This window comes from Oncorhynchus masou, unplaced genomic scaffold (assembly GCF_036934945.1).
Source record: "Oncorhynchus masou masou isolate Uvic2021 unplaced genomic scaffold, UVic_Omas_1.1 unplaced_scaffold_4067, whole genome shotgun sequence".
Taxonomy (NCBI): Eukaryota; Metazoa; Chordata; class Actinopteri; order Salmoniformes; family Salmonidae; genus Oncorhynchus; species Oncorhynchus masou.
In genome coordinates, this window is record NW_027010467.1 from 6,438 (window position 1) to 31,598 (window position 25,161).

The 25,161-nt window shown below is 49.2% G+C and overlaps 1 protein-coding gene across 1 annotated transcript; it reads right to left on the reverse strand.

The window, feature by feature from the left end:
- Window positions 1-1,902: 1,902 nt before the first annotated feature.
- Window positions 1,903-21,878, reverse strand: LOC135534875 (mitogen-activated protein kinase kinase kinase kinase 5-like; the record flags this gene model as incomplete). Its single annotated transcript, XM_064961687.1, has 9 exons — window positions 1,903-1,998; window positions 4,538-4,596; window positions 9,532-9,610; window positions 13,168-13,284; window positions 13,627-13,708; window positions 19,090-19,152; window positions 19,741-19,872; window positions 21,679-21,751; window positions 21,859-21,878. Coding segments are annotated over 9 exons (697 nt in total), but the record flags the coding sequence as incomplete, so codon positions are not given.
- Between the last annotated feature and the right edge of the window lie 3,283 nt (window positions 21,879-25,161).

Here is a 25,161-nt window from a genome sequence, read left to right on the forward strand (position 1 = left end):
AGGATCAGGTCCCTCGCTGTCCATATAACCTCATTATGATCTAGGATCAGGTCCCACGCTGTCCATATAACCTCATTCATTATGATCTAGGATCAGGTCCCACGCTGTCCATATAACCTCATTATGATCTAGGATCAGGTCCCTTGCTGTCCATATAACCTCATTATGATCTAGGATCAGGTCCCTCGCTGTCCATATAACCTCATTCATTATGATCTAGGATCAGGTCCCTCGCTGTCCATATAACCTCATTATGATCTAGGATCAGGTCCCACGCTGTCCATATAACCTCATTATGATCTAGGATCAGGTCCCTCGCTGTCCATATAACCTCATTATGATCTAGGATCAGGTCCCTCGCTGTCCATATAACCTCATTATGATCTAGGATCAGGTCCCTCGCTGTCCATATAACATCATTATGATCTAGGATCAGGTCCCTCGCTGTCCATATAACCTCATTCATTATGATCTAGGATCAGGTCCCTCGCTGTCCATATAACCTCATTATGATCTAGGATCAGGTCCCTCGCTGTCCATATAACCTCATTATGATCTAGGATCAGGTCCCTTGCTGTCCATATAACCTCATTCATTATGATCTAGGATCAGGTCCCTTGCTGTCCATATAACCTCATTATGATCTAGGATCAGGTCCCACGCTGTCCATATAACCTCATTATGATCTAGGATCAGGTCCCTGTCCATATAACCTCATTATGATCTAGGATCAGGTCCTCGCTGTCCATATAACCTCATTATGATCTAGGATCAGGTCCCTCGCTGTCCATATAACCTCATTATGATCTAGGATCAGGTCCCTCGCTGTCCATATAACCTCATTCATTATGATCTAGGATCAGGTCCCACGCTGTCCATATAACCTCATTATGATCTAGGATCAGGTCCCTTGCTGTCCATATAACCTCATTATGATCTAGGATCAGGTCCCTCGCTGTCCATATAACCTCATTCATTATGATCTAGGATCAGGTCCCACGCTGTCCATATAACCTCATTATGATCTAGGATCAGGTCCCTCGCTGTCCATATAACCTCATTCATTATGATCTAAAGGGGTTAAACTGGTCCGAGATGAGCACTCTTACTGTAAGAAGCTTTATGGGTACAGTCCCTGATCAAATCAAATACAAGGGAGAAGTAAAAACATGCCGCCCCCCCTTGACCCTCCGTGGAATTATCCCTGTAGTGTGGGCTAGTCTCACAGCCAGGTGAAGCAGGTAGGTTTCACAAAATTATTCACACAACAAAACTCAGTAAATGTTCAAAACCTACTCAACACCTATAAAAAGACAAAACGGAAAACTAGAAAGCTTGAGCAGAGTAGATGATTTACAGATGTATTGATTACTAAAAGGTATTGATTACTAAAAGGTATTGATTACTAAAAGGTATTGATTACTAAAAGGTATTGATTACTAAAAGGTATTGATTACTAAAAGGTATTGATTACTAAAAGGTATTGATTACTAAAAGGTATTGATTACTAAAAAGGTATTGATTACTAAAAAGGTATTGATTACTAAAAGGTATTGATTACTAAAAGGTATTGATGACTAATGCCAGGGCTCTCGTGCTGTCCTGTGTACCAATGGTCTAATGGAAAGGAACCATCCCACTCTCTTAAAAATTGTTGTTGGGTGCGTAAAACCAGCCAAAAATGTCATGAGTCCACATTAAAAAATATATACATATTACCTCTTGTTTTGGTTTATCTAGTTTTATGACATATTTTTAAGTGTGGAGGGAGACATTCCATTTTGTCTTAACCATGGAGGTATTCAACAGTCGCGTGGCAGACTCACATTGGACCAGACAAGACAGGAGACAGCCCCAGCCAGCTAAAAACAGAAGCCTGGAGCCATTAACGGAGGCGTTGCCGTGACGACGGTTACCACAGGGTTCTTACCTGGCCGTGATGCCTCCCTCTGCGAATGGGCTCCAGGGGGAGGGGAAATCGCTCTGTTTAGTCACATCCTGGAAAGACCACGGCAATAAACAAACAAGACAGTTAGTTCCAGAACACCAGGGGGCTGCGTAGAAAATGGCACCCTATAGAGTAGTGAACAACCTTCGACAATGGCTCTTGTGTATAAAAAAAAAACTAAAACAACAGGTGTAGACCTTAGCGAAATGTTTACTTAAAAGCCCTTAACCAACAATGCAGTTATAAGATAAGTACAACATTTAAAACAATAACAGTAAGAAATAATTAAAGAGCAGCAGTAAAATAACAGTAGCGAGGCTTTATACAGGGTATTACAGTACAGAGTCAATGTGGAGGTTATATACAGGGGGTACCGGTACAGAGTCAATGTGGAGGCTATATACAGGGGGTACTGGTACAGAGTCAATGTGGAGACTATATACAGGGGTACCAGTACAGAGTCAATGTGGAGGCTATATACAGGGGTACCGGTACAGAGTCAATGTGGAGGCTATATACAGGGGGTACCGGTACAGAGTCAATGTGGAGGCTATATACAGGGGGTACCGGTACAGAGTCAATGTGGAGGCTATATACAGGGGGTACCGTACAGAGTCAATGTGGAGGCTATATACAGGGGGTACCGGTACAGAGTCAATGTGGAGGCTATATACAGGGGGTACCGGTACAGAGTCAATGTGGAGGCTTTATACAGGGGGTACCGGTACAGAGTCAATGTGGAGGCTATATACAGGGGGTACCGGTACAGAGTCAATGTGGAGGCTATATACAGGGGGTACTGGTACAGAGTCAATGTGGAGGCTATATACAGGGGGTACCGGTACAGAGTCAATGTGGAGGCTATATACAGGGGGTACCGGTACAGAGTCAATGTGGAGGCTATATACAGGGGTTACCGGTACAGAGTCAATGTGGAGGCTATATACAGGGGGTACCGGTACAGAGTCAATGTGGAGGCTATATACAGGGTATTACAGTACAGAGTCAATGTGGAGGCTATATACAGGGTATTACAGTACAGAGTCAATGTGGAGGCTATATACAGGGGGTACCGTACAGAGTCAATGTGGAGGCTATATACAGGGGGTACCGTACAGAGTCAATGTGGAGGCTATATACAGGGGGTACCGGTACAGAGTCAATGTGGAGGCTATATACAGGGGGTACCGGGTACAGAGTCAATGTGGAGGCTATATACAGGGTATTACAGTACAGAGTCAATGTGGAGGCTATATACAGGGTGTTACGGTACAGAGTCAATGTGGAGGCTATATAAAGAGTGTTACGGTACAGAGTCAATGTGGAGGCTATATACAGGGTATTACAGTACAGAGTCAATGTGGAGGCTATATACAGGGGGTACCGGTACAGAGTCAATGTGGAGGCTATATACAGGGTATTACAGTACAGAGTCAATGTGGAGGCTATATACAGGGTGTTACGGTACAGAGTCAATGTGGAGGCTATATACAGGGTGTTACGGTACAGAGTCAATGTGGAGGCTATATACAGAGTGTTACGGTACAGAGTCAATGTGGAGGCTATATACAGAGTGTTACGGTACAGAGTCAATGTGGAGGCTATATACAGGGGGTACCGGTACAGAGTCAATGTGGAGGCTATATACAGGGGGTACCGGTACAGAGTCAATGTGGAGGCTATATACAGAGGGTACCAGTACAGAGTCAATGTGGAGGCTATATACAGGGGGTACCAGTACAGAGTCAATGTGGAGGCTATATACAGGGGGTACCAGTACAGAGTCAATGTGGAGGCTATATACAGGGGGTACCGATACAGAGTCAATGTGGAGGCTATATACAGGGGGTACTAGTACAGAGTCAATGTGGAGGCTATATACAGAGTATTACGGTACAGAGTCAATGTGGAGGCTATATACAGGGGGTACCGGTACAGAATAAATGTGGAGGCTATATACAGGGGTACCGGTACTGAGTCAATGTGGAGGCTATATACAGAGTATTACGGTACAGAGTCAATGTGGAGGCTATATACAGAGTATTACGTTACAGAGTCAATGTGGAGGTTATATACAGAGTATTACGGTACAGAGTCAATGTGGAGGCTATATACAGGGGTTACCGGTACAGAGTCAATGTGGAGGCTATATACAGGGGGTACCGGTACAGAGTCAATGTAGAGGCTATATACAGGGGTTACCGGTACAGAGTCAATGTGGAGGCTATATACAGGGGGTACCGGTACAGAGTCAATGTGGAGGCTATATACAGAGGGTACCAGTACAGAGTCAATGTGGAGGCTATATACAGAGGGTACCGGTACAGAGTCAATGTAGAGGCTATATACAGAGTATTACGGTACAGAGTCAATGTGGAGGCTATATACAGGGGGTACCGGTACAGAGTCAATGTGGAGGCTATATACAGAGTATTACGGTACAGAGTCAATGTGGAGGCTATATACAGAGTATTACGGTACAGAGTCAATGCAGGCCGAGTCTGAAATGGCACCCCATACGCTAGTCAAAAATAAGCAAAAATCACAAATAACCAATGAAATTGCTTATGTAATATTAAATATATTCACCATTTCAGTGTGAGCCTCCGTTTCCTTCCTCAGTGGAGGTTCAAACTTCACTTTATCAACTGTGGAAGAGAGAAGAAGGCTTTGAAGAAGTGGCATTGAGACATTACACACTCCAGTCAGTAGGGGGAGCCAGATCCCAACACTCCAACCATCACAACAAACCATACCAGTATCCTTAATGCATCAACACTGAGTAAATCCTTAAAGACACCGACTGATCTTAGACCAGTTTCGCATTTCTCCACATAATGGTTGAGGTTAGGTTGTGGTGAGGGAGAAACTCATCCTAGATCTGCACATTGGGAAAATTCAAACCAGAGCCATCAACACAAAGGGCAGGCCAGGCTCTCTCCGTTAATTAGGATCTCACATTCAGGCACCATGTGAGTCCCAAAATGGTACCCGATAGAGAGCATCACTTTTAACCAAGGTTCTCTGGTAGAATAAAGATCCATTTCGGACATGCCTTGTTTGAATGCTTCCTGCTTCCTTCCTTCCTTCCTTCCCACTGTGGCCCCTCCTGATGAGTTCAGATTTTTGTGGCCCCTTCCCCCACTCTATATTATCAGAGCATCATCACCTGTAGCCCCGTTTTCCCGTTAAGGCGCCCCGTTTTCCCGTTAAGGCGCCCCGTTTTCCCGTTAAGGCGCCCCGCTTTTCCCGTTAAGGCGCCCCGTTTTCCCGCTAAGGCGCCCCGCTTTTCCCATTAAGGCGCCCCGTTTCCCATTAAGGCGCCCGTTTTCCCGTTAAGGCGCCCGTTTTCCCGTTAAAGGCGCCCGTTTCCCGTTAAGGGCGCCCCGTTTTCCCGTTAAGGCGCCCGTTTTCCCGTTAAGGCGCCCGTTTTTCCGTTAAGGCGCCCGTTTTCCCATTAAGGCGCCCGTTTTCCCATTAGCGCCCCGTTTTTCCCATTAAGGCGCCCCGTTTTTCCCATTAAGCGCCCGTTTTCCCATTAAGGCGCCCCGTTTTCCCATTAAGGCGCCCCGTTTTCCCATTAAGGCGCCCCGTTTTCCCATTAAGCGCCCGTTTTCCCATTAAGGCGCCCGTTTTCCCATTAAGGCGCCCCGTTTTCCCGTTAAAGCGCCCCGTTTTCCCCGTTAAGGCGCCCCGTTTTCCCATTAAGGCGCCCGTTTTCCCGTTAAAGCGTCCCGTTTTCCCGTTAAGGCGCCCGTTTTCCCGTTAAGGCGCCCCGTTTTCCCGTTAAGGCGCCCCGTTTTTCCCGTTAAGGCGCCCGTTTTCCCGTTAAGGCGCCCGTTTTTCCGTTAAGGCGCCCGTTTTCCCGTTAAGGCGCCCGTTTTTTCCGTTAAGGCGCGCCCCGTTTTTCCCGTTAAGCGCCCCGTTTTCCCGTTAAGGCGCCCCGTTTTCCCGTTAAAAGCGCCCCGTTTTCCCGTTAAGGCGCCCCGTTTTCCCGTTAAGGCGCCCCGTTTTCCCGTTAAGGCGCCCCGTTTTCCCGTTAAGGCGCCCCGTTTTCCCGTTAAGGCGCCCCGTTTTCCCGTTAAGGCGCCCCGTTTTCCGTTAAGGCGCCCCGTTTTCCCGTTAAGGCGCCCGTTTTCCCGTTAAGGCGCCCGTTTTCCCGTTAAGGCGCCCGTTTTCCCGTTAAGGCGCCCCGTTTTCCCATTAAGGCGCCCCGTTTTCCCGTTAAGGCGCCCCGTTTTCCCATTAAGGCGCCCCGTTTTCCCATTAAGGCGCCCCGTTTTCCCATTAAGGCGCCCCGTTTTCCCGTTAAGGCGCCCCGTTTTCCCGTTAAGGCGCCCGTTTTCCCGTTAAGGCGCCCCGTTTTCCCGTTAAAGCGCCCTGTGGCCTGTGCTCCGTTGCCCTTTAAAAATAGCTCCGTTGCGCCTAAACCAAGCTTGAAACTCTGGTTGTAAAGATGCATTTGTAAAACAATTTGACGGATTACAGTAGAGAAATACTGTAAACGTGCCAGCAGGGGAATGTTGGGATTACATTTACATTACATTTAAGTCTTTTAGCAGACGCACTTATCCAGAGCGACTTACAAATTGGTGAATTCACCTTCTGACATCCAGTGGAACAGCCACTTTACAATAGTGCATCTAAATCATTTAAGGGGGCGGGGGTGAGAAGGATTACTTATCCTATCCTAGGTATTCCTTGAAGAGGGATGCCAGTCTTTTTTTTAAAACAGAAGGCCACAACTCTCACTTTTTTTACCGCGATTGCATTTAGTATTGTTGTGCATTGACTGCTTGTCAGAATACGTTTCCTCCCCTTTGGTTCTCGCAACTTGAATGAGAGGAATATGTATTTTCCATAGAACCAATGGTGGAAAAAGTACCCAATTGTCATACTTGAGTAAAAGTAAAAGATCCCTTAATAGAAAATGACTCAAGTAAAAGTGAAAGTCACCCAGTAAAATACACCTTGTGTAAAAGTCTAAAAGTATTTGGTTTTAATATATACTTAAGTATCAAAATAAAAAAAAGTATAACTTAATTCAAATTCCTTATATTAAGCAAACCAGACCACCGTTTTCTTGTTATTTAAATGTGGGGATAGCCAGGGACACACTCCAACACGAAGGCATCATTTATAAAAACGAAGCATGTGTGTTTAGTGAGTCCGCCAGGTCAAAGGCAGTAGGGATGATGACCAGGGATGTTCTCTGTTTAGTGAGTCCTCCAGATCAGAGGCAGGAGGGAGGACCAGGGTTGCTGTTCTCTTGATAAGTGTGTGAATTGGACCATTTTCATGTCCTGATAAGCATTCCAAAATGTAATGACTACTTTTAGGTGTCAGGGTAAATATATGGAGTAAAAAGTACAGTATTTTCTTTAGGAATGTAGGGGAGAAGGGGTTATAGACTACTGAATATAGATTATTCATGGTTAGGGGAGAAGGGGTTATAGACTACTGAATATAGATTATTCATGGTCAGGGGAGAAGGGGTTATAGACTATTGAATATAGATTATTCATGGTTAGGGGAGAAGGTTATAGACTATTGAATATAGATTATTCATGGTCAGGGGAGAAGGGGTTATAGACTACTGAATATAGATTATTCATGGTTAGGGGAGAAGGGGTTATAGACTACTGAATATAGATTATTCATGGTTAGGGGAGAAGGGGTTATAGACTACTGAATATAGATTATTCATGGTCAGGGGAGAAGGGGTTATAGACTATTGAATATAGATTATTCATGGTCAGGGGAGAAGGGGTTATAGACTACTGAATATAGATTATTCATGGTCAAGGGATAAGGGGTTATAGACTACTGAATATAGATTATTCTTGGTTAGGGGAGAAGGTTGTAGACCATTGAATATGGAGGATTCACGTTGCAGTTAGAGCAGCTATTGTGCCGTTTCCTCCCTCATGTTGTTGGAAACCAAAGCTAAAGTGTTATGCAGATCGGGACAGTGAAGCTTCATGATAATCATAAATGTGCATTTTTGTCCAATAAACTAATGACTTGCATGGACACGTAGTTATGATGTTCAGGTTTGGTTTGTTTTTTTGTTTTTTGGGGGGGGTGGGGTCAAATGTGAAACAATACCGGACAAAATGAAAAAATGAATACAATGTAACAAATAATCAAACTCTGATTTCAAGCTATTGCTCAAAACTGTGTGTGAAATTCCATTTATACGAGCATGGGAGTGTCCTAACAATCATGCATATCAGTTCAGTACCCACAGCATAACAGAGATATATTTATTTGGGAGATAAATTTATTTGGGAGATAAATTTGGTAGAACAGACATGCTTCTGTATTGGACTGTCATCAACACCCCAACAGATTTTTAAGACATAAATCCGTTGCAGTGTGTCTGGTGTAAAGTAACCAATTTTTCCCAAATGAGAACCGTCCCACCCATCTGGCACTCTCGGCAGGCTTCAAGCAAATGTTCAACACGATTTGAAAGATATTGAATAGTATTTGAACCCAGCGTGTCCGCTGCTCTCCCACGGGTCCTGGCTCTGAGCCAGCCCTGCAGGATTAACACTATGGCCCGCCCCTGCAGGAGACAGACCAGCCAATGGGAGAGCGATTCAGAGCTCTGACTAATTCAACTGGTCGACTAGGGACAAGGGGGTGGGTTTTCCTGTCTAGATACTGTGGGATGTTGACAGATAATCACTGATGGAGGAGGAGAAAGGAGAGGCTGACACTGGAGGATCGAGGAGGACAGAGGAGAAGAGAGGACCAGAGGAGGACGAGGAGAAGAGGACCAGAGGAGGAGGACCAGGAGAAGAGGACCAGAGGAGGAGGACCAGGAGAAGAGGACCAGAGGAGGAGGACGAGGAGAAGAGGACCAGAGGAGGAGGACCAGGAGAAGAGGACCAGAGGAGGAGGACCAGAGGAGGACCAGGAGAAGAGGACCAGAGGAGGACCAGGAGAAGAGGACCAGAGGAGGACCAGGAGAAGAGGACCAGAGGAGGACCAGGAGAAGAGGACCAGAGGAGGACCAGAGGAGGAGGAGGACCAGAGGAGGAGGAGGACCAGAGGAGGAGGAGGACCAGAGGAGGAGGAGGACCAGAGGAGGAGGAGGACCAGAGGAGGAGGAGGACCAGAGGAGGAGGAGGACCAGAGGAGGAGGAGGACCAGAGGAAGAGGAGGACCAGAGGAGGAGAGGACCAGAGGAGGAGAGGACCAGAGGAAGAGGAGGACCAGAGGAGGAGAGGACCAGAGGAGGAGAGGACCAGAGGAGGAGGGGAAGAGAGGACCAGAGGAGGAGGGGAAGAGAGGACCAGAGGAGGAGGAGGACCAGAGGAAGAGGAGGACCAGAGGAGGAGAGGACCAGAGGAGGAGAGGACCAGAGGAGGAGAGGACCAGAGGAGGAGAGGACCAGAGGAGGAGAGGACCAGAGGAGGAGAGGACCAGAGGAGGAGAGGACCAGAGGAGGAGAGGACCAGAGGAGGAGAGGACCAGAGGAGGAGAGGACCAGAGGAGGAGAGGACCAGAGGAGGAGGGGAAGAGAGGACCAGAGGAGTAGGAGAAGAGAGGAGAGAGTGGCTGGTGTTACTTACAGCTGATCTCCGAGTGAGTTCTCTCTGGTCTGGGGTGTTTGTTGATGGAACGGATGGTGTGTCTCACTACTGAAAGAGACTGAGGAGGGAGGGGAAGAAATAGGGGGGAGAAAAATAAGGGAAGAGAGAGAACAAGAAAAGAAAGAGGTGGAGAAAGAGAGTAGACAGACTTTCAAAATTAGATATGTTTCAAAGTGAAGAAATAAACTACTCAGACCCCTTGACTTTCTCCACATTTTGTTACATTACAGTCTTAGTATAAAATGGATGTTTTTCCTCATCAATCGACAAACAATACCCCATAATGTCAAAGCAAAAAGGTTTTTTAGAAATTATAACAAACTATCACATTCACATTTAAGTATTCAGACCCTTTACGCAGTACTTTGTTGAAGCACCTTTGGCAGTGAGTACAGCCTCGAGTCTTCTTGGGTATGATGCTACAAGCTTGGCACACCTGTATTTAGGGATTTTCTCCCCATTCTTCTCCCTGCCTTTCTAGGGAGTTTGTCCTAGCCACCGTGCTTCTACACCTGCATTACTTGCTGTTTGGGGTTTTAGGCTGGGTTTCTGTACAGCACTTTGAGATATCAGCTGATGTAAGAAGGGCTTTATCAATACATTTGATTGATTGATGGCCAAAATGTGGAAAACGTGAAAGGGTCTGAATACTTTCACTGTAAATACATAACACCACAAGAGGAAACGATGTCATAACGGTGAGAGAGACAGAGAACGTTATTGGAATGCACTGTATATGGGGAATAGGGAACTGTGGTTAGTTTTAGTACCAGACAGACAGACAGACAGACAGACAGAGGGCTGTGGTTAGTTTCAGACAGACAGATAGAGGGCTGTGGTTAGTTTCAGAACCAGACAGACAGACAGAGAGGGCTGTGGTTAGTTTCAGAACCAGACAGACAGACAGACAGACAGACAGAGGGCTGTGGTTAGTTTCAGAACCAGACAGAGGGCTGTGGTTAGTTACAGACAGACAGAGGGCTGTGGTTAGTTACAGACAGACAGAGGGCTGTGGTTAGTTACAGACAGACAGAGGGCTGTGGTTAGTTACAGAACCAGACAGACAGACAGAGGGCTGTGGTTAGTTACAGAACCAGACAGACAGACAGAGGGCTGTGGTTAGTTACAGAACCAGACAGACAGACAGACAGACAGAGGGCTGTGGTTAGTTTCAGAACCAGACAGACAGACAGACAGACAGAGGGCTGTGGTTAGTTACAGACAGACAGAGGGCTGTGGTTAGTTTCAGAACCAGACAGACAGACAGACAGAGGGCTGTGGTTAGTTTCAGAACCAGACAGACAGACAGACAGACAGACAGACAGAGGGCTGTGGTTAGTTACAGACAGACAGACAGACAGAGGGCTGTGGTTAGTTTCAGAACCAGACAGACAGACAGACAGACAGACAGACAGACAGACAGACAGAGGGCTGTGGTTAGTTTCAGAACCAGACAGACAGACAGACGGCTGTGGTTAGTTTCAGACAGACAGACAGACAGAGGGCTGTGGTTAGTTTCAGAACCAGACAGACAGACAGACAGACAGAGGGCTGTGGTTAGTTTCAGAACCAGACAGACAGACAGACGGCTGTGGTTAGTTTCAGACAGACAGACAGACAGAGGGCTGTGGTTAGTTACAGACAGACAGACAGACAGAGGGCTGTGGTTAGTTTCAGAACCAGACAGACAGACAGACAGACAGAGGGCTGTGGTTAGTTTCAGAACCAGACAGACAGACAGACAGACAGACAGAGGGCTGTGGTTAGTTACAGACAGACAGACAGACAGAGGGCTGTGGTTAGTTTCAGTACCAGACAGACAGACAGACGGCTGTGGTTAGTTTTAGTACCAGACAGACAGACAGAGAGGGCTGTGGTTAGTTTCAGTACCAGACAGACAGACAGACAGACAGACGGCTGTGGTTAGTTTCAGAACCAGACAGACAGACAGACGGCTGTGGTTAGTTTTAGTACCAGACAGACAGACAGAGAGGGCTGTGGTTAGTTACAGAACCAGACAGACAGACAGAGGGCTGTGGTTAGTTTCAGAACCAGACAGACAGACAGACAGACAGACGGCTGTGGTTAGTTACAGAACCAGACAGACAGACAGAGGGCTGTGGTTAGTTTTAGTACCAGACAGACAGACAGAGGGCTGTGGTTAGTTTCAGTACCAGACAGACAGACAGACAGACGGCTGTGGTTAGTTTCAGAACCAGACAGACAGAGGGCTGTGGTTAGTTTCAGAACCAGACAGACAGACAGACGGCTGTGGTTAGTTTTAGTACCAGACAGACAGACAGAGAGGGCTGTGGTTAGTTTCAGTACCAGACAGACAGACAGACAGACAGACGGCTGTGGTTAGTTACAGAACCAGACAGACAGACAGAGGGCTGTGGTTAGTTTCAGAACCAGACAGACGGCTGTGGTTAGTTACAGAACCAGACAGACAGAGGGCTGTGGTTAGTTACAGTACCAGACAGACAGACAGACAGACAGAGGGCTGTGGTTAGTTTCAGAACCAGACAGACAGACAGACAGACAGACAGACAGACAGACAGACAGACGGCTGTGGTTAGTTTCAGAACCAGACAGACAGACAGAGAGGGCTGTGGTTAGTTTCAGAACCAGACAGACAGACAGACGGCTGTGGTTAGTTTTAGTACCAGACAGACAGACAGAGAGGGCTGTGGTTAGTTTCAGTACCAGACAGACAGACAGACAGACAGACAGACAGACGGCTGTGGTTAGTTACAGAACCAGACAGACAGACAGACGGCTGTGGTTAGTTTTAGTACCAGACAGACAGACAGAGAGGGCTGTGGTTAGTTTCAGAACCAGACAGACAGACAGAGGGCTGTGGTTAGTTTCAGTACCAGACAGACAGACAGACGGCTGTGGTTAGTTACAGAACCAGACAGACAGACAGAGGGCTGTGGTTAGTTTCAGAACCAGACAGACAGACAGACGGCTGTGGTTAGTTTTAGTACCAGACAGACAGACAGAGAGGGCTGTGGTTAGTTACAGAACCAGACAGACAGACAGACAGACAGACAGACAGACAGACAGAGGGCTGTGGTTAGTTTCAGACAGACAGACAGACAGACAGACAGAGGGCTGTGGTTAGTTTTAGTACCAGACAGACAGACAGACAGACAGACAGACAGACAGACAGACAGAGGGCTGTGGTTAGTTTTAGTACCAGACAGACAGACAGGGCTGTGGTTAGTTTTAGTCCCAGACAGACAGACAGACAAGACAGACAAGACAGACAAGACAGGGCTGTGGGTAGTTTTAGTCCCAGACAGACAGACAGGGCTGTGGTTAGTTTTAGTCCCAGACAGACAGACAGACAAGACAGACAAGACAGACAAGACAGGGCTGTGGGTAGTTTTAGTCCCAGACAGACAGACAGGGCTGTGGTTAGTTTTAGTCCCAGACAGACAGACAGGGCTGTGGTTAGTTTTAGTCCCAGACAGACAGACAGGGCTGTGGTTAGTTTTAGTCCCAGACAGACAGACAGGGCTGTGGTTAGTTTTAGTCACAGACAGACAGACAGGGCTGTGGTTAGTTTTAGTCCCAGACAGACAGACAGGGCTGTGGTTAGTTATTTACCTCCAGGTCATCGTCGTCCACCTCAGAGAAGTGTTGGTGGTTGTCTGGGTTGTTCATCTTGTCCAGCAGCTCCACAGCTACTCTCCTGGTCAGCCCTGTCTGATCTATAAACAAATGCTGCAACACAGACAGATGGGAGTGACAGACAGGTGGAGGGGGAGACAGACAGACGGGGGAGACAGACAGACTTCATTAGTGATCTCGTGACAATAACACAAGATGGCCGGCACACTAACGCTCTGAATAGCAGCTTTCAAGAACGGACAACCATTAACTAGGATCAACCTCCGACAGTCCAGAAGCACGAGAAAGAAAGAGATGGAACACTTTTCCTAGTCTTGTCAATGATCCAGAACATTTGTAATTATTAACTTGATTAACTAGAGATGGTCTAAGCTGGTTTCCCCCCGACCCCGTTCCTCAACCAGGAAGCCCTTTCGATGAGGCTGTGTTACTTACCGATAGGAGCTTCTCTGCTGTTGGTCTCTTCTTGGGGTTCTTGGTCAGAGAGACTTTCACAAAGTTATGGAAGGCTGTGGACCTGGAGGGGGGAGGGAGGGCTGTTACTGACTGCAGCAGTATAAACAAACAGGGGGGGGGGTGTTACTGACTGCAGCAGTATAAACAAACAGGGGGGGGGGTGTTACTGACTGCAGCAGTATAAACAAACAGGGGGTGTTACTGACTGCAGCAGTATAAACAAACAGGGGGGTGTTACTGACTGCAGCAGTATAAACAAACAGGGGGGGGGGGTGTTACTGACTGCAGCAGTATAAACAAACAGGGGGGAGGGGCTGTTACTGACTGCAGCAGTATAAACAAACAGGGGGGGGTGTTACTGACTGCAGCAGTATAAACAAACAGGGGTGTTACTGACTGCAGCAGTATAAACAAACAGGGGGGGCTGTTACTGACTGCAGCAGTATAAACAAACAGGGGGGCTGTTACTGACTGCAGCAGTATAAACAAACAGGGGGCTGTTACTGACTGCAGCAGTATAAACAAACAGGGGGGCTGTACTGACTGCAGCAGTATAAACAGGGGGCTGTTACTGACTGCAGCAGTATAAACAAACAGGGGGGTGTTACTGACTGCAGCAGTATAAACAAACAGGGGGGTGTTACTGACTGCAGCAGTATAAACAAACAGGGGGGTGTTACTGACTGCAGCAGTATAAACAAACAGGGGGGGGGGGGTGTTACTGACTGCAGCAGTATAAACAGGGGGGGGGGGGTGTTACTGACTGCAGCAGTATAAACAAACAGGGGGGGGGTGTTACTGACTGCAGCAGTATAAACAAACAGGGGGTGTTACTGACTGCAGCAGTATAAACAGGGGGGCTGTACTGACTGCAGCAGTATAAACAGGGGGTGTTACTGACTGCAGCAGTATAAACAAACAGGGGGGGGTGTTACTGACTGCAGCAGTATAAACAAACAGGGGGGGCTGTTACTGACTGCAGCAGTATAAACAAACAGGGGGGTGTTACTGACTGCAGCAGTATAAACAGGGGGGCTGTTACTGACTGCAGCAGTATAAACAAACAGGGGGGGGGGTGTTACTGACTGCAGCAGTATAAACAAACAGGGGGGGGGGTGTTACTGACTGCAGCAGTATAAACAAACAGGGGGGTGTTACTGACTGCAGCAGTATAAACAAACAGGGGGGGTGTTACTGACTGCAGCAGTATAAACAAACAGGGGGGAGTTACTGACTGCGGCAGTATAAACAAACAGGGGGGGGTGTTACTGACTGCAGCAGTATAAACAGGGGGGGGGGCTGTTACTGACTGCAGCAGTATAAACAGGGGGGTGTTACTGACTGCAGCAGTATAAACAGGGGGGCTGTACTGACTGCAGCAGTATAAACAGGGGGCTGTACTGACTGCAGCAGTATAAACAGGGGGCTGTACTGACTGCAGCAGTATAAACAGGGGGGTGTACTGACTGCAGCAGTATAAACAAACAGGGGGGGCTGTACTGACTGCAGCAGTATAAACAGGGGGGCTGTACTGACTGCAGCAGTATAAACAGGGGGGGCTGTACTGACTGCAGCAGTATAAACAGGGGGGGGCTGTTACTGAGTGCAGCAGTATAAACAGGGGGGCTGTTACTGACTGCAGCAGTATAAACAAACAGGGGGTGTTACTGACTGCAGCAGTATAAACAGGGGGCTGTTACTGACTGCAGCAGTATAGACAAACAGGGGGGGGCTGTTACTGACTGCAGCAGTATAAACAGGGGGGGTGTTACTGACTGCAGCAGTATAAACAAACAGGGGGGGGTGTTACTGACTGCAGCAGTATAAACAAACAGGGGGGGGGGTGTTACTGACTGCAGCAGTATAAACAGGGGGGTGTTACTGACTGCAGCAGTATAAACAGGGGGGGGGGCTGTTACTGACTGCAGCAGTATAAACAAACAGGGGGTGTTACTGACTGCAGCAGTATAAACAGGGGGGCTGTTACTGACTGCAGCAGTATAAACAAACAGGGGGGGGTGTTACTGACTGCAGCAGTATAAACAAACAGGGGGGGGGGTGTTACTGACTGCAGCAGTATAAACAAACAGGGGGGGGTGTTACTGACTGCAGCAGTATAAACAAACAGGGGGGGGGGGGTGTTACTGACTGCAGCAGTATAAACAAACAGGGGGGTGTTACTGACTGCAGCAGTATAAACAAACAGGGGTGTTACTGACTGCAGCAGTATAAACAAACAGGGGGCTGTTACTGACTGCAGCAGTATAAACAAACAGGGGGGGGCTGTTACTGACTGCAGCAGTATAAACAAACAGGGGGGGTGTTACTGACTGCAGCAGTATAAACAAACAGGGGGGGGGGGTGTTACTGACTGCAGCAGTATAAACAGGGGGGCTGTTACTGACTGCAGCAGTATAAACAAACAGGGGGTGTTACTGACTGCAGCAGTATAAACAAACAGGGGGGTGTTACTGACTGCAGCAGTATAAACAAACAGGGGGGGGATGTTACTGACTGCAGCAGTATAAACAAACAGGGGGTGTTACTGACTGCAGCAGTATAAACAAACAGGGGGGGCTGTTACTGACTGCAGCAGTATAAACAAACAGGGGGGGGTGTTACTGACTGCAGCAGTATAAACAAACAGGGGGGGGTGTTACTGACTGCAGCAGTATTAACAAACAGGGGGTGTTACTGACTGCAGCAGTATAGACAAACAGGGGGGGGGTGTTACTGACTGCAGCAGTATAAACAAACAGGGGGGGTGTTACTGACTGCAGCAGTATAAACAAACAGGGGGGCTGTTACTGACTGCAGCAGTATAAACAAACAGGGGGGGTGTTACTGACTGCAGCAGTATAAACAAACAGGGGGGGTGTTACTGACTGCAGCAGTATAGACAAACAGGGGGGTGTTACTGACTGCAGCAGTATAGACAAACAGGGGGTGTTACTGACTGCAGCAGTATAGACAAACAGGGGGGGGTGTTACTGACTGCAGCAGTATAAACAAACAGGGGGGCTGTTACTGACTGCAGCAGTATAAACAAACAGGGGGGTGTTACTGACTGCAGCAGTATAAACAAACAGGGGGTGTTACTGACTGCAGCAGTATAGACAAACAGGGGGGTGTTACTGACTGCAGCAGTATAAACAAACAGGGGGGTGTTACTGACTGCAGCAGTATAGACAAACAGGGGGGGGTGTTACTGACTGCAGCAGTATAAACAAACAGGGGGGGCAGTGTTACTGACTGCAGCAGTATAAACAAACAGGGGGGGGGGTGTTACTGACTGCAGCAGTATAAACAAACAGGGGGGGGGGTGTTACTGACTGCAGCAGTATAAACAAACAGGGGGGGGGGTGTTACTGACTGCAGCAGTATAAACAAACAGGGGGGTGTTACTGACTGCAGCAGTATAAACAAACAGGGGGGTGTTACTGACTGCAGCAGTATAAACAAACAGGGGGGTGTTACTGACTGCAGCAGTATAAACAAACAGGGGGGGTGTTACTGACTGCAGCAGTATAAACAAACAGGGGGGGTGTTACTGACTGCAGCAGTATAAACAAACAGGGGGGTGTTACTGACTGCAGCAGTATAAACAAACAGGGGGGTGTTACTGACTGCAGCAGTATAAACAAACAGGGGGGGGGTGTATACTGACTGCAGCAGTATAAACAAACAGGGGGGGGTGTTACTGACTGCAGCAGTATAAACAAACAGGGGGGTGTTACTGACTGCAGCAGTATAAACAAACAGGGGGGCTGTTACTGACTGCAGCAGTATAAACAAACAGGGGGGTGTTACTGACTGCAGCAGTATAAACAAACAGGGGGGTGTTACTGACTGCAGCAGTATAAACAAACAGGGGGGGTGTTACTGACTGCAGCAGTATAAACAAACAGGGGGGTGTTACTGACTGCGACTGCAGTATAAACAAACAGGGGGGGGGGTGTTACTGACTGCAGCAGTATAAACAAACAGGGGGGGTGTTACTGACTGCAGCAGTATAAACAAACAGGGGGTGTTACTGACTGCAGCAGTATAAACAAACAGGGGGTGTTACTGACTGCAGCAGCATAAACAAACAGGGGGGTGTTACTGACTGCAGCAGTATAAACAAACAGGGGGGTGTTACTGACTGCAGCAGTATAAACAAACAGGGGGGGTGTTACTGACTGCAGCAGTATAAACAAAAGGGGGTGTTACTGACTGCAGCAGTATAAACAAACAGGGGGGTGTTACTGACTGCAGCAGTATAAACAAACAGGGGGGGGTGTTACTGACTGCAGCAGTATAAACAAACAGGGGGGTGTTACTGACTGCAGCAGTATAAACAAACAGGGGGTGTTACTGACTGCAGCAGTATAAACAAACAGGGGGGGGTGTTACTGACTGCAGCAGTATAAACAAACAGGGGGGTGTTACTGACTGCAGCAGTATAAACAAACAGGGGGTGTTACTGACTGCAGCAGTATAAACAAACAGGGGGTGTTACTGACTGCAGCAGTATAAACAAACAGGGGGGTGTTACTGACTGCAGCAGTATAAACAAACAGGGGGGGGGGGTGTTACTGACTGCAGCAGTATAAACAAACAGGGGGGTGTTACTGACTGCAGCAGTATAAACAAACAGGGGGGGGCTGTTACTGACTGCAGCAGTATAAACAAACAGGGTGTTACTGGGGGGTGTTACTGACTGCAGCAGTATAAACAAACAGGGGGGGGTGTTACTGACTGCAGCAGTATAAACAAACAGGGGGGGGGGTGTTACTGACTGCAGCAGTATAAACAAACAGGGGGGCTGTTACTGACTGCAGCAGTATAAACAAACAGGGGGGTGTTACTGACTGCAGCAGTATAAACAAACAGGGGGTGTTACTGACTGCAGCAGTATAAACAAACAGGGGGGTGTTACTGACTGCAGCAGTATAAACAAACAGGGGGGGGGGTGTTACTGACTGCAGCAGTATAAACAAACAGGGGGTGTTACTGACTGCAGCAGTATAAACAAACAGGGGGGTGTTACTGACTGCAGCAGTATAAACAAACAGGGGGGTGTTACTGACTGCAGCAGTATAAACAAACAGGGGGGTGTTACTGACTGCAGCAGTATAAACAAACAGGGGGGTGTTACTGACTGCAGCAGTATAAACAAACAGGGGGTGTTCCAGGTCACAGGTGTAACAGTATAACTGTCCCCTCGCCCGTACCCGGGCGCGAACCAGGGACCCTCTGCACACATCAATAACAGTCACCCCTCGAAGCATCGTTGCCCATGGCTCCACAAAAAGCCGCGGCCCTCGCAGAGCACAGGGGGAACCACGACTTCGAGGTCTCAGAGCGAGTGACGTCACCGATTGAAACGCTATTTGGCGCTGCACCACCACTGACTGAGCTCGCCGTTTCACATCCGTTACACTGGCACACTGTACTCACCACTTCATTTTATCTTTCAGCTTGGGAGGCTGAAAGCTGCTCTTTGACATGAGAAACAAGGCCCTGAAAACAACACGTCAAATCATGTTATATAACATTCTCTTACTTCGCCGCCAGTGTTCGGAGACTTTTCAGACAGTGTCCTGGGGTGAGTTTCCGAAACCTTCCTAGCATTAAGCTCGTCTTAAGGGCCAATGGTAGACATCAGAGATCTCAGGGCTACAACATTTTTAGGAAACTCACACCCCATGGTCGTTTTTAATTGCATCAGATCAGAGAACGGCTTAGTGACGAAAAGATCAGAGGGAACATTATCAGAATACAAAAGCAGGAATTGGATAAAATCCGGGACAGATGCTGATTATTAGATGGGTGAGGAATTGGGGCAGATACAGCGGTTGATTGGTGGATGATATGTATATGGAAGTGGAGGGCAGTGACTCATTGGCTGACGAGGAAGAACTTAATGTAACAGACGTAAAGAGACGTCTGAGGGGAGTTTCCTCTTCCTGTTTCAGGGGTAAAATATTGTATCCCTGAAAACAAGCAACATCCGCTTTCTGCCAACACCTTCAAGGCTGATGAGGAAGTGGATGGCAGAGTTAGCTCCCCGATTGGCTGATAAATGAGGAAGTGGAAAAAGAACAGTACCTCATTGGGTGCAGGTCAAACATAGGGGGCTGCAGCTCGGCCAGTTCTATGGAGGTGATGCCCACGGCCCAGATGTCACACAGCTGGTTGTAACCCCCGTTCTTCTCTACTGCTGCTACCTCTGGGGCCATCCTGCACAGATAACACACATATGACACATCTCAATCTGCTGCCCCCTGTGGGGTAGTTAAATTATCACACTGCTGCCCCCTGTGGGGTAGTTAAATGCCCCCTGTGGGGTAGTTAAATTATTACACTACTGCCCCCTGTGGGGTAGTTAAATTCACACTACTGCCCCCTGTGGGGTAGTTAAATTATCACACTGCTGCCCCCTGTGGGGTAGTTAAATGCCCCCTGTGGGGTAGTTAAATGCCCCCTGTGGGGTAGTTAAATTATCACACTGCTGCCCCCTGTGGGGTAGTTAAATGCCCCCTGTGGGGTAGTTAAATTATTACACTACTGCCCCCTGTGGGGTAGTTAAATTCACACTACTGCCCCCTGTGGGGTAGTTAAATTATCACACTGCTGCCCCCTGTGGGGTAGTTAATTTAACTACCCCACAGGGGGCATTTATCACACTACTGCCCCCTGTGGGGTAGTTAAATTATCACACTACTGCTCCCTGTGGGGTAGTTAGATTCACACTACTGCCCCCTGTGGGGTAGTTAAATGCCCCCTGTGGGGTAGTTAAATTATCACACTACTGCCCCCTGTGGGGTAGTTAAATTATTACACTGCTGCCCCCTGTGGGGTAGTTAAATTATTACACTGCTGCCCCCTGTGGGGTAGTTAAATGCCCCCTGTGGGGTAGTTAAATTATCACACTACTGCCCCCTGTGGGGTAGTTAAATTATCACACTACTGCCCCCTGTGGGGTAGTTAAATTATTACACTACTGCCCCCTGTGGGGTAGTTAAATTATTACAATGCTGCCCCCTGTGGGGTAGTTAAATTATTACACTGCTGCCCCCTGTGGGGTAGTTAAATTATTACACTGCTGCCCCCTGTGGGGTAGTTAAATTATTACAATGCTGCCCCCTGTGGGGTAGTTAAATTATTACACTGCTGCCCCCTGTGGGTGGGGAGGGATGGAGAGAAAGGAGGTGTCCCGAATGGCACCCTATAAAAGTAGTTCACTATAATGGGAACAGGGAGCCATTTGGGACGAACAGCCTCAGAGAAAGACTCACCAGTAAGGAGTCCCGACAGAGGGCTGTCTCAGAGAAAGACTCACCAGTAAGGAGTCCCGACAGAGGACTGTCTCAGAGAAAGACTCACCAGCAAGGAGTCCCTACAGAGGACTGTCTCAGAGAAAGACTCACCAGTAAGGAGTCCCGACAGAGGACTGTCTCAGAGAAAGACTCACCAGTAAGGAGTCCCGACAGAGGGCTGTCTCAGAGAAAGACTCACCAGTAAGGAGTCCCGACAGAGGACTGTCTCAGAGAAAGACTCACCAGCAAGGAGTCCCTACAGAGGACTGTCTCAGAGAAAGACTCACCAGTAAGGAGTCCCGACAGAGGACTGTCTCAGAGAAAGACTCGCCAGTAAGGAGTCCCGACAGAGGACTGTCTCGGAGAAAGACTCACCAGTAAGGAGTCCCGACAGAGGACTGTCTCAGAGAAAGACTCACCAGTAAGGAGTCCCGACAGAGGACTGTCTCAGAGAAAGACTCACCAGTAAGGAGTCCCGACAGAGGACTGTCTCGGAGAAAGACTCACCAGTAAGGAGTCCCTACAGAGGACTGTCTCAGAGAAAGACTCACCAGCAAGGAGTCCCGACAGAGGACTGTCTCGGAGTAAGACTCACCAGTAAGGAGTCGCGACAGAGGACTGTCTCAGAGATAGACTCACCAGTAAGGAGTCCCGACAGAGGACTGTCTCAGAGAAAGACTCACCAGTAAGGAGTCCCGACAGAGGACTGTCTCGGAGAAAGACTCACCAGTAAGGAGTCCCGATGAAGGACTTCCTCTTGGCAATGGTGGCTGTTATTTTGGCTGCAACTCCAAAATCAGCTGGAACAACAAGTGACAGGTCCTTTCAGATTATATAAACACATACACACAGCTGAGGGTCATGAGATCGACCTTTGCGGGTCTTCAAGCATGGATGAATAGCTCACCTAGTTTCACATCCCGTTGTCTGTTAAGAGGATATTAGCACCCTGACGAAAAGAGACCAAAACAACAAACCGTTAAAGTCTCTCAGCAGCAGAGCAAAGATCCTATCCTCCTTGAATTACTGATCAAACAAGATAGTGATTTTGTGGAAAGAGGACATGTGTGGTGTTATTGCATCTTTGACTGGTTGTGATAAAGTGATTGTAATTGCGTAGCTAGCAGGTATTGTATTTTCACTGTGGGGCCACTGTGAGAGAGTTGTTATTGTGGTGACGGGGTTGGCTTTTACTGACAGCTGTGTCTGGATGCATTCTGCAGCGAGAGAAAGAGAGGAGAGAGGGCAAGAGAGAGCAGAGGCACGAGTGAGCACAGAGAGAGAGAGAGTAGAAGTGAGGGCAAGAGCACAGAGCGAGAGAGAGAGCACAGAGCGAGAGAGGAGGAGAGAGCACAGAGCGAGAGAGGAGGAGAGAGGAGAGAGCGAGAGAGGAGAGAGCGAGAGAAGAGAGCGAGAGAGGAGGAGAGAGCGAGAGAGGAGGAGAGAGCGAGAGAGGAGGAGAGAGCACAGAGCGAGAGAGGAGAGAGAGAGCACAGAGCGAGAGAGGAGAGAGAGAGCACAGAGCGAGAGAGGAGAGAGAGAGCACAGAGTGAGAGAGGAGGAGAGAGACCACAGAGCGAGAGAGAAGAGAGCACAGAGCGAGAGAGAAGAGAGCACAGAGCGAGAGAGAAGAGAGCACAGAGCGAGAGAGGAGGAGAGAGAGAGCACAGAGCGAGAGAGGAGGAGAGAGAGAGCAGAGCGAGAGAGGAGGAGAGAGAGAGCACAGAGCGAGAGAGGAGGAGAGAGAGAGCACAGAGCGAGAGAGGAGGAGAGAGAGAGAGCACAGAGCGAGAGAGGAGGAGAGAGAGAGCACAGAGCGAGAGAGGAGGGAGAGAGAGAGCACAGAGCGAGAGAGGAGGAGAGAGAGAGCACAGAGCGAGAGAGGAGGAGAGAGAGAGCACAGAGCGAGAGAGGAGAGAGAGCACAGAGCGAGAGAGGAGGAGAGAGAGAGCACAGAGCGAGAGAGGAGGGAGAGAGAGAGCAGAGCGAGAGAGGAGGAGAGAGAGAGCAGAGCGAGAGAGGAGGAGAGAGAGAGCAGAGCGAGAGAGGAGGAGAGAGAGCACAGAGCGAGAGAGGAGGAGAGAGAGCACAGAGCGAGAGAGGAGGAGAGAGAGAGCACAGAGCGAGAGGCGGAGAGAGAGAGCACAGAGCGAGAGGAGGAGAGAGAGAGCACAGAGCGAGAGGCGGAGAGAGAGAGCACAGAGCGAGAGGCGGAGAGAGAGAGGAGGAGAGAGGCAGAGAGAGAGAGCACAGAGCGAGAGGCGGAGAGAGAGAGAGGAGAGAGAGAGAACAGAGCCAGAGGAGAGAGAGAGCACAGAGCGAGAGAGGAGGGAGAGAGAGAGCACAGAGCGAGAGGCGGAGAGAGAGCACAGAGCGAGAGGCGGGAGAGAGAGAGCACAGAGCGAGAGGCGGAGAGAGAGAGGAGGAGAGAGGCAGAGAGAGAGAGCACAGAGCGAGAGGCGGAGAGAGAGAGCACAGAGCGAGAGAGGCAGAGAGAGAGAGGAGGAGAGAGGCAGAGAGAGAGAGAGCACAGAGCGAGAGGCGGAGAGAGAGAGGAGGAGAGAGGCAGAGAGAGAGAGCACAGAGCGAGAGGCGGAGAGAGAGAGCACAGAGCGAGAGAGGCAGAGAGAGAGGAGGAGGAGAGAGGCAGAGAGAGAGAGCACAGAGCGAGAGACGGAGAGAGAGAGCACAGTGCGAGAGAGGCGGAGAGAGAGAGCACAGTGCGAGAGAGGAGGAGAGAGAGCACAGAGCGAGAGAGGAGGAGAGAGAGAGCACAGAGCGAGAGAGGAGAGAGAGAGCACAGAGCGAGAGAGGAGAGAGAGAGCACAGAGCGAGAGAGGCAGAGAGAGAGAGGAGGAGAGAGCAGAGAGAGAGAGAGCACAGTGCGAGAGAGGAGAGAGAGCACAGAGCGAGAGAGGAGGAGAGAGAGAGCACAGAGCGAGAGAGGAGGAGAGAGAGAGCACAGAGCGAGAGAGGAGGAGAGAGAGAGCACAGAGCGAGAGAGGAGGAGAGAGAGAGCACAGTGCGAGAGAGGAGGAGAGAGAGAGCACAGAGCGAGAGAGGAGGAGAGAGAGAGCACAGAGCGAGAGAGGAGAGAGAGAGCACAGAGCGAGAGAGGAGAGAGAGCACAGAGCGAGAGAGGCAGAGAGAGAGAGGAGGAGAGAGAGGCAGAGAGAGAGAGCACAGTGCGAGAGAGGAGAGAGAGCACAGAGCGAGAGAGGAGGAGAGAGAGAGCACAGAGCGAGAGAGGAGGAGAGAGAGAGAGCACAGAGCGAGAGAGGAGGAGAGAGAGAGCACAGAGCGAGAGAGGAGGGGAGAGAGAGCACAGAGCGAGAGAGGAGGAGAGAGAGAGCACAGAGCGAGAGAGGAGGAGAGAGAGAGCACAGAGCGAGAGAGGAGGAGAGAGAGAGCACAGAGCGAGAGAGAGGAGAGAGAGAGCACAGAGCGAGAGAGGAGGAGAGAGAGAGCACAGAGCGAGAGAGGAGGAGAGAGAGAGCACAGAGCGAGAGAGGAGAGAGAGAGCACAGAGCGAGAGAGGAGGAGAGAGAGAGCACAGAGCGAGAGAGGAGGAGAGAGAGAGAGCACAGAGCGTGAGAGGAGGAGAGAGCGAGAGCACAGAGCGTGAGAGGAGGAGAGAGCGAGAGCACAGAGCGAGAGGCGGAGAGAGAGAGCACAGAGCGAGAGAGGCAGAGAGAGAGAGGAGGAGAGAGAGAGGCAGAGAGAGAGAGCACAGAGCGAGAGAGGCGGAGAGAGAGAGCACAGTGCGAGAGAGGCGGAGAGAGAGCACAGTGCGAGAGAGGAGGAGAGCACAGAGCGAGAGAGGAGGAGGAGAGAGAGAGAGAGCACAGAGCGAGAGAGGAGAGAGAGAGCACAGAGCGAGAGAGGAGAGAGAGAGCACAGAGAGAGAGAGCACAGAGCGAGAGAGGAGGAGAGAGAGAGCACAGTGCGAGAGAGGAGGAGAGAGAGAGCACAGAGCGAGAGAGGATGGAGAGAGAGAGCACAGAGCGAGAGAGGAGGAGAGAGAGAGCACAGAGCGAGAGAGGAGGAGAGAGAGCACAGAGCGAGAGAGGGAGAGAGACAGAGAGCACAGAGCGAGAGAGGAGAGAGAGAGCACAGTGCGAGAGAGGAGAGAGAGAGCACAGAGAGAGGAGGAGAGAGAGAGCACAGAGCGAGAGAGGAGGAGAGAGAGAGCACAGAGCGAGAGAGGAGG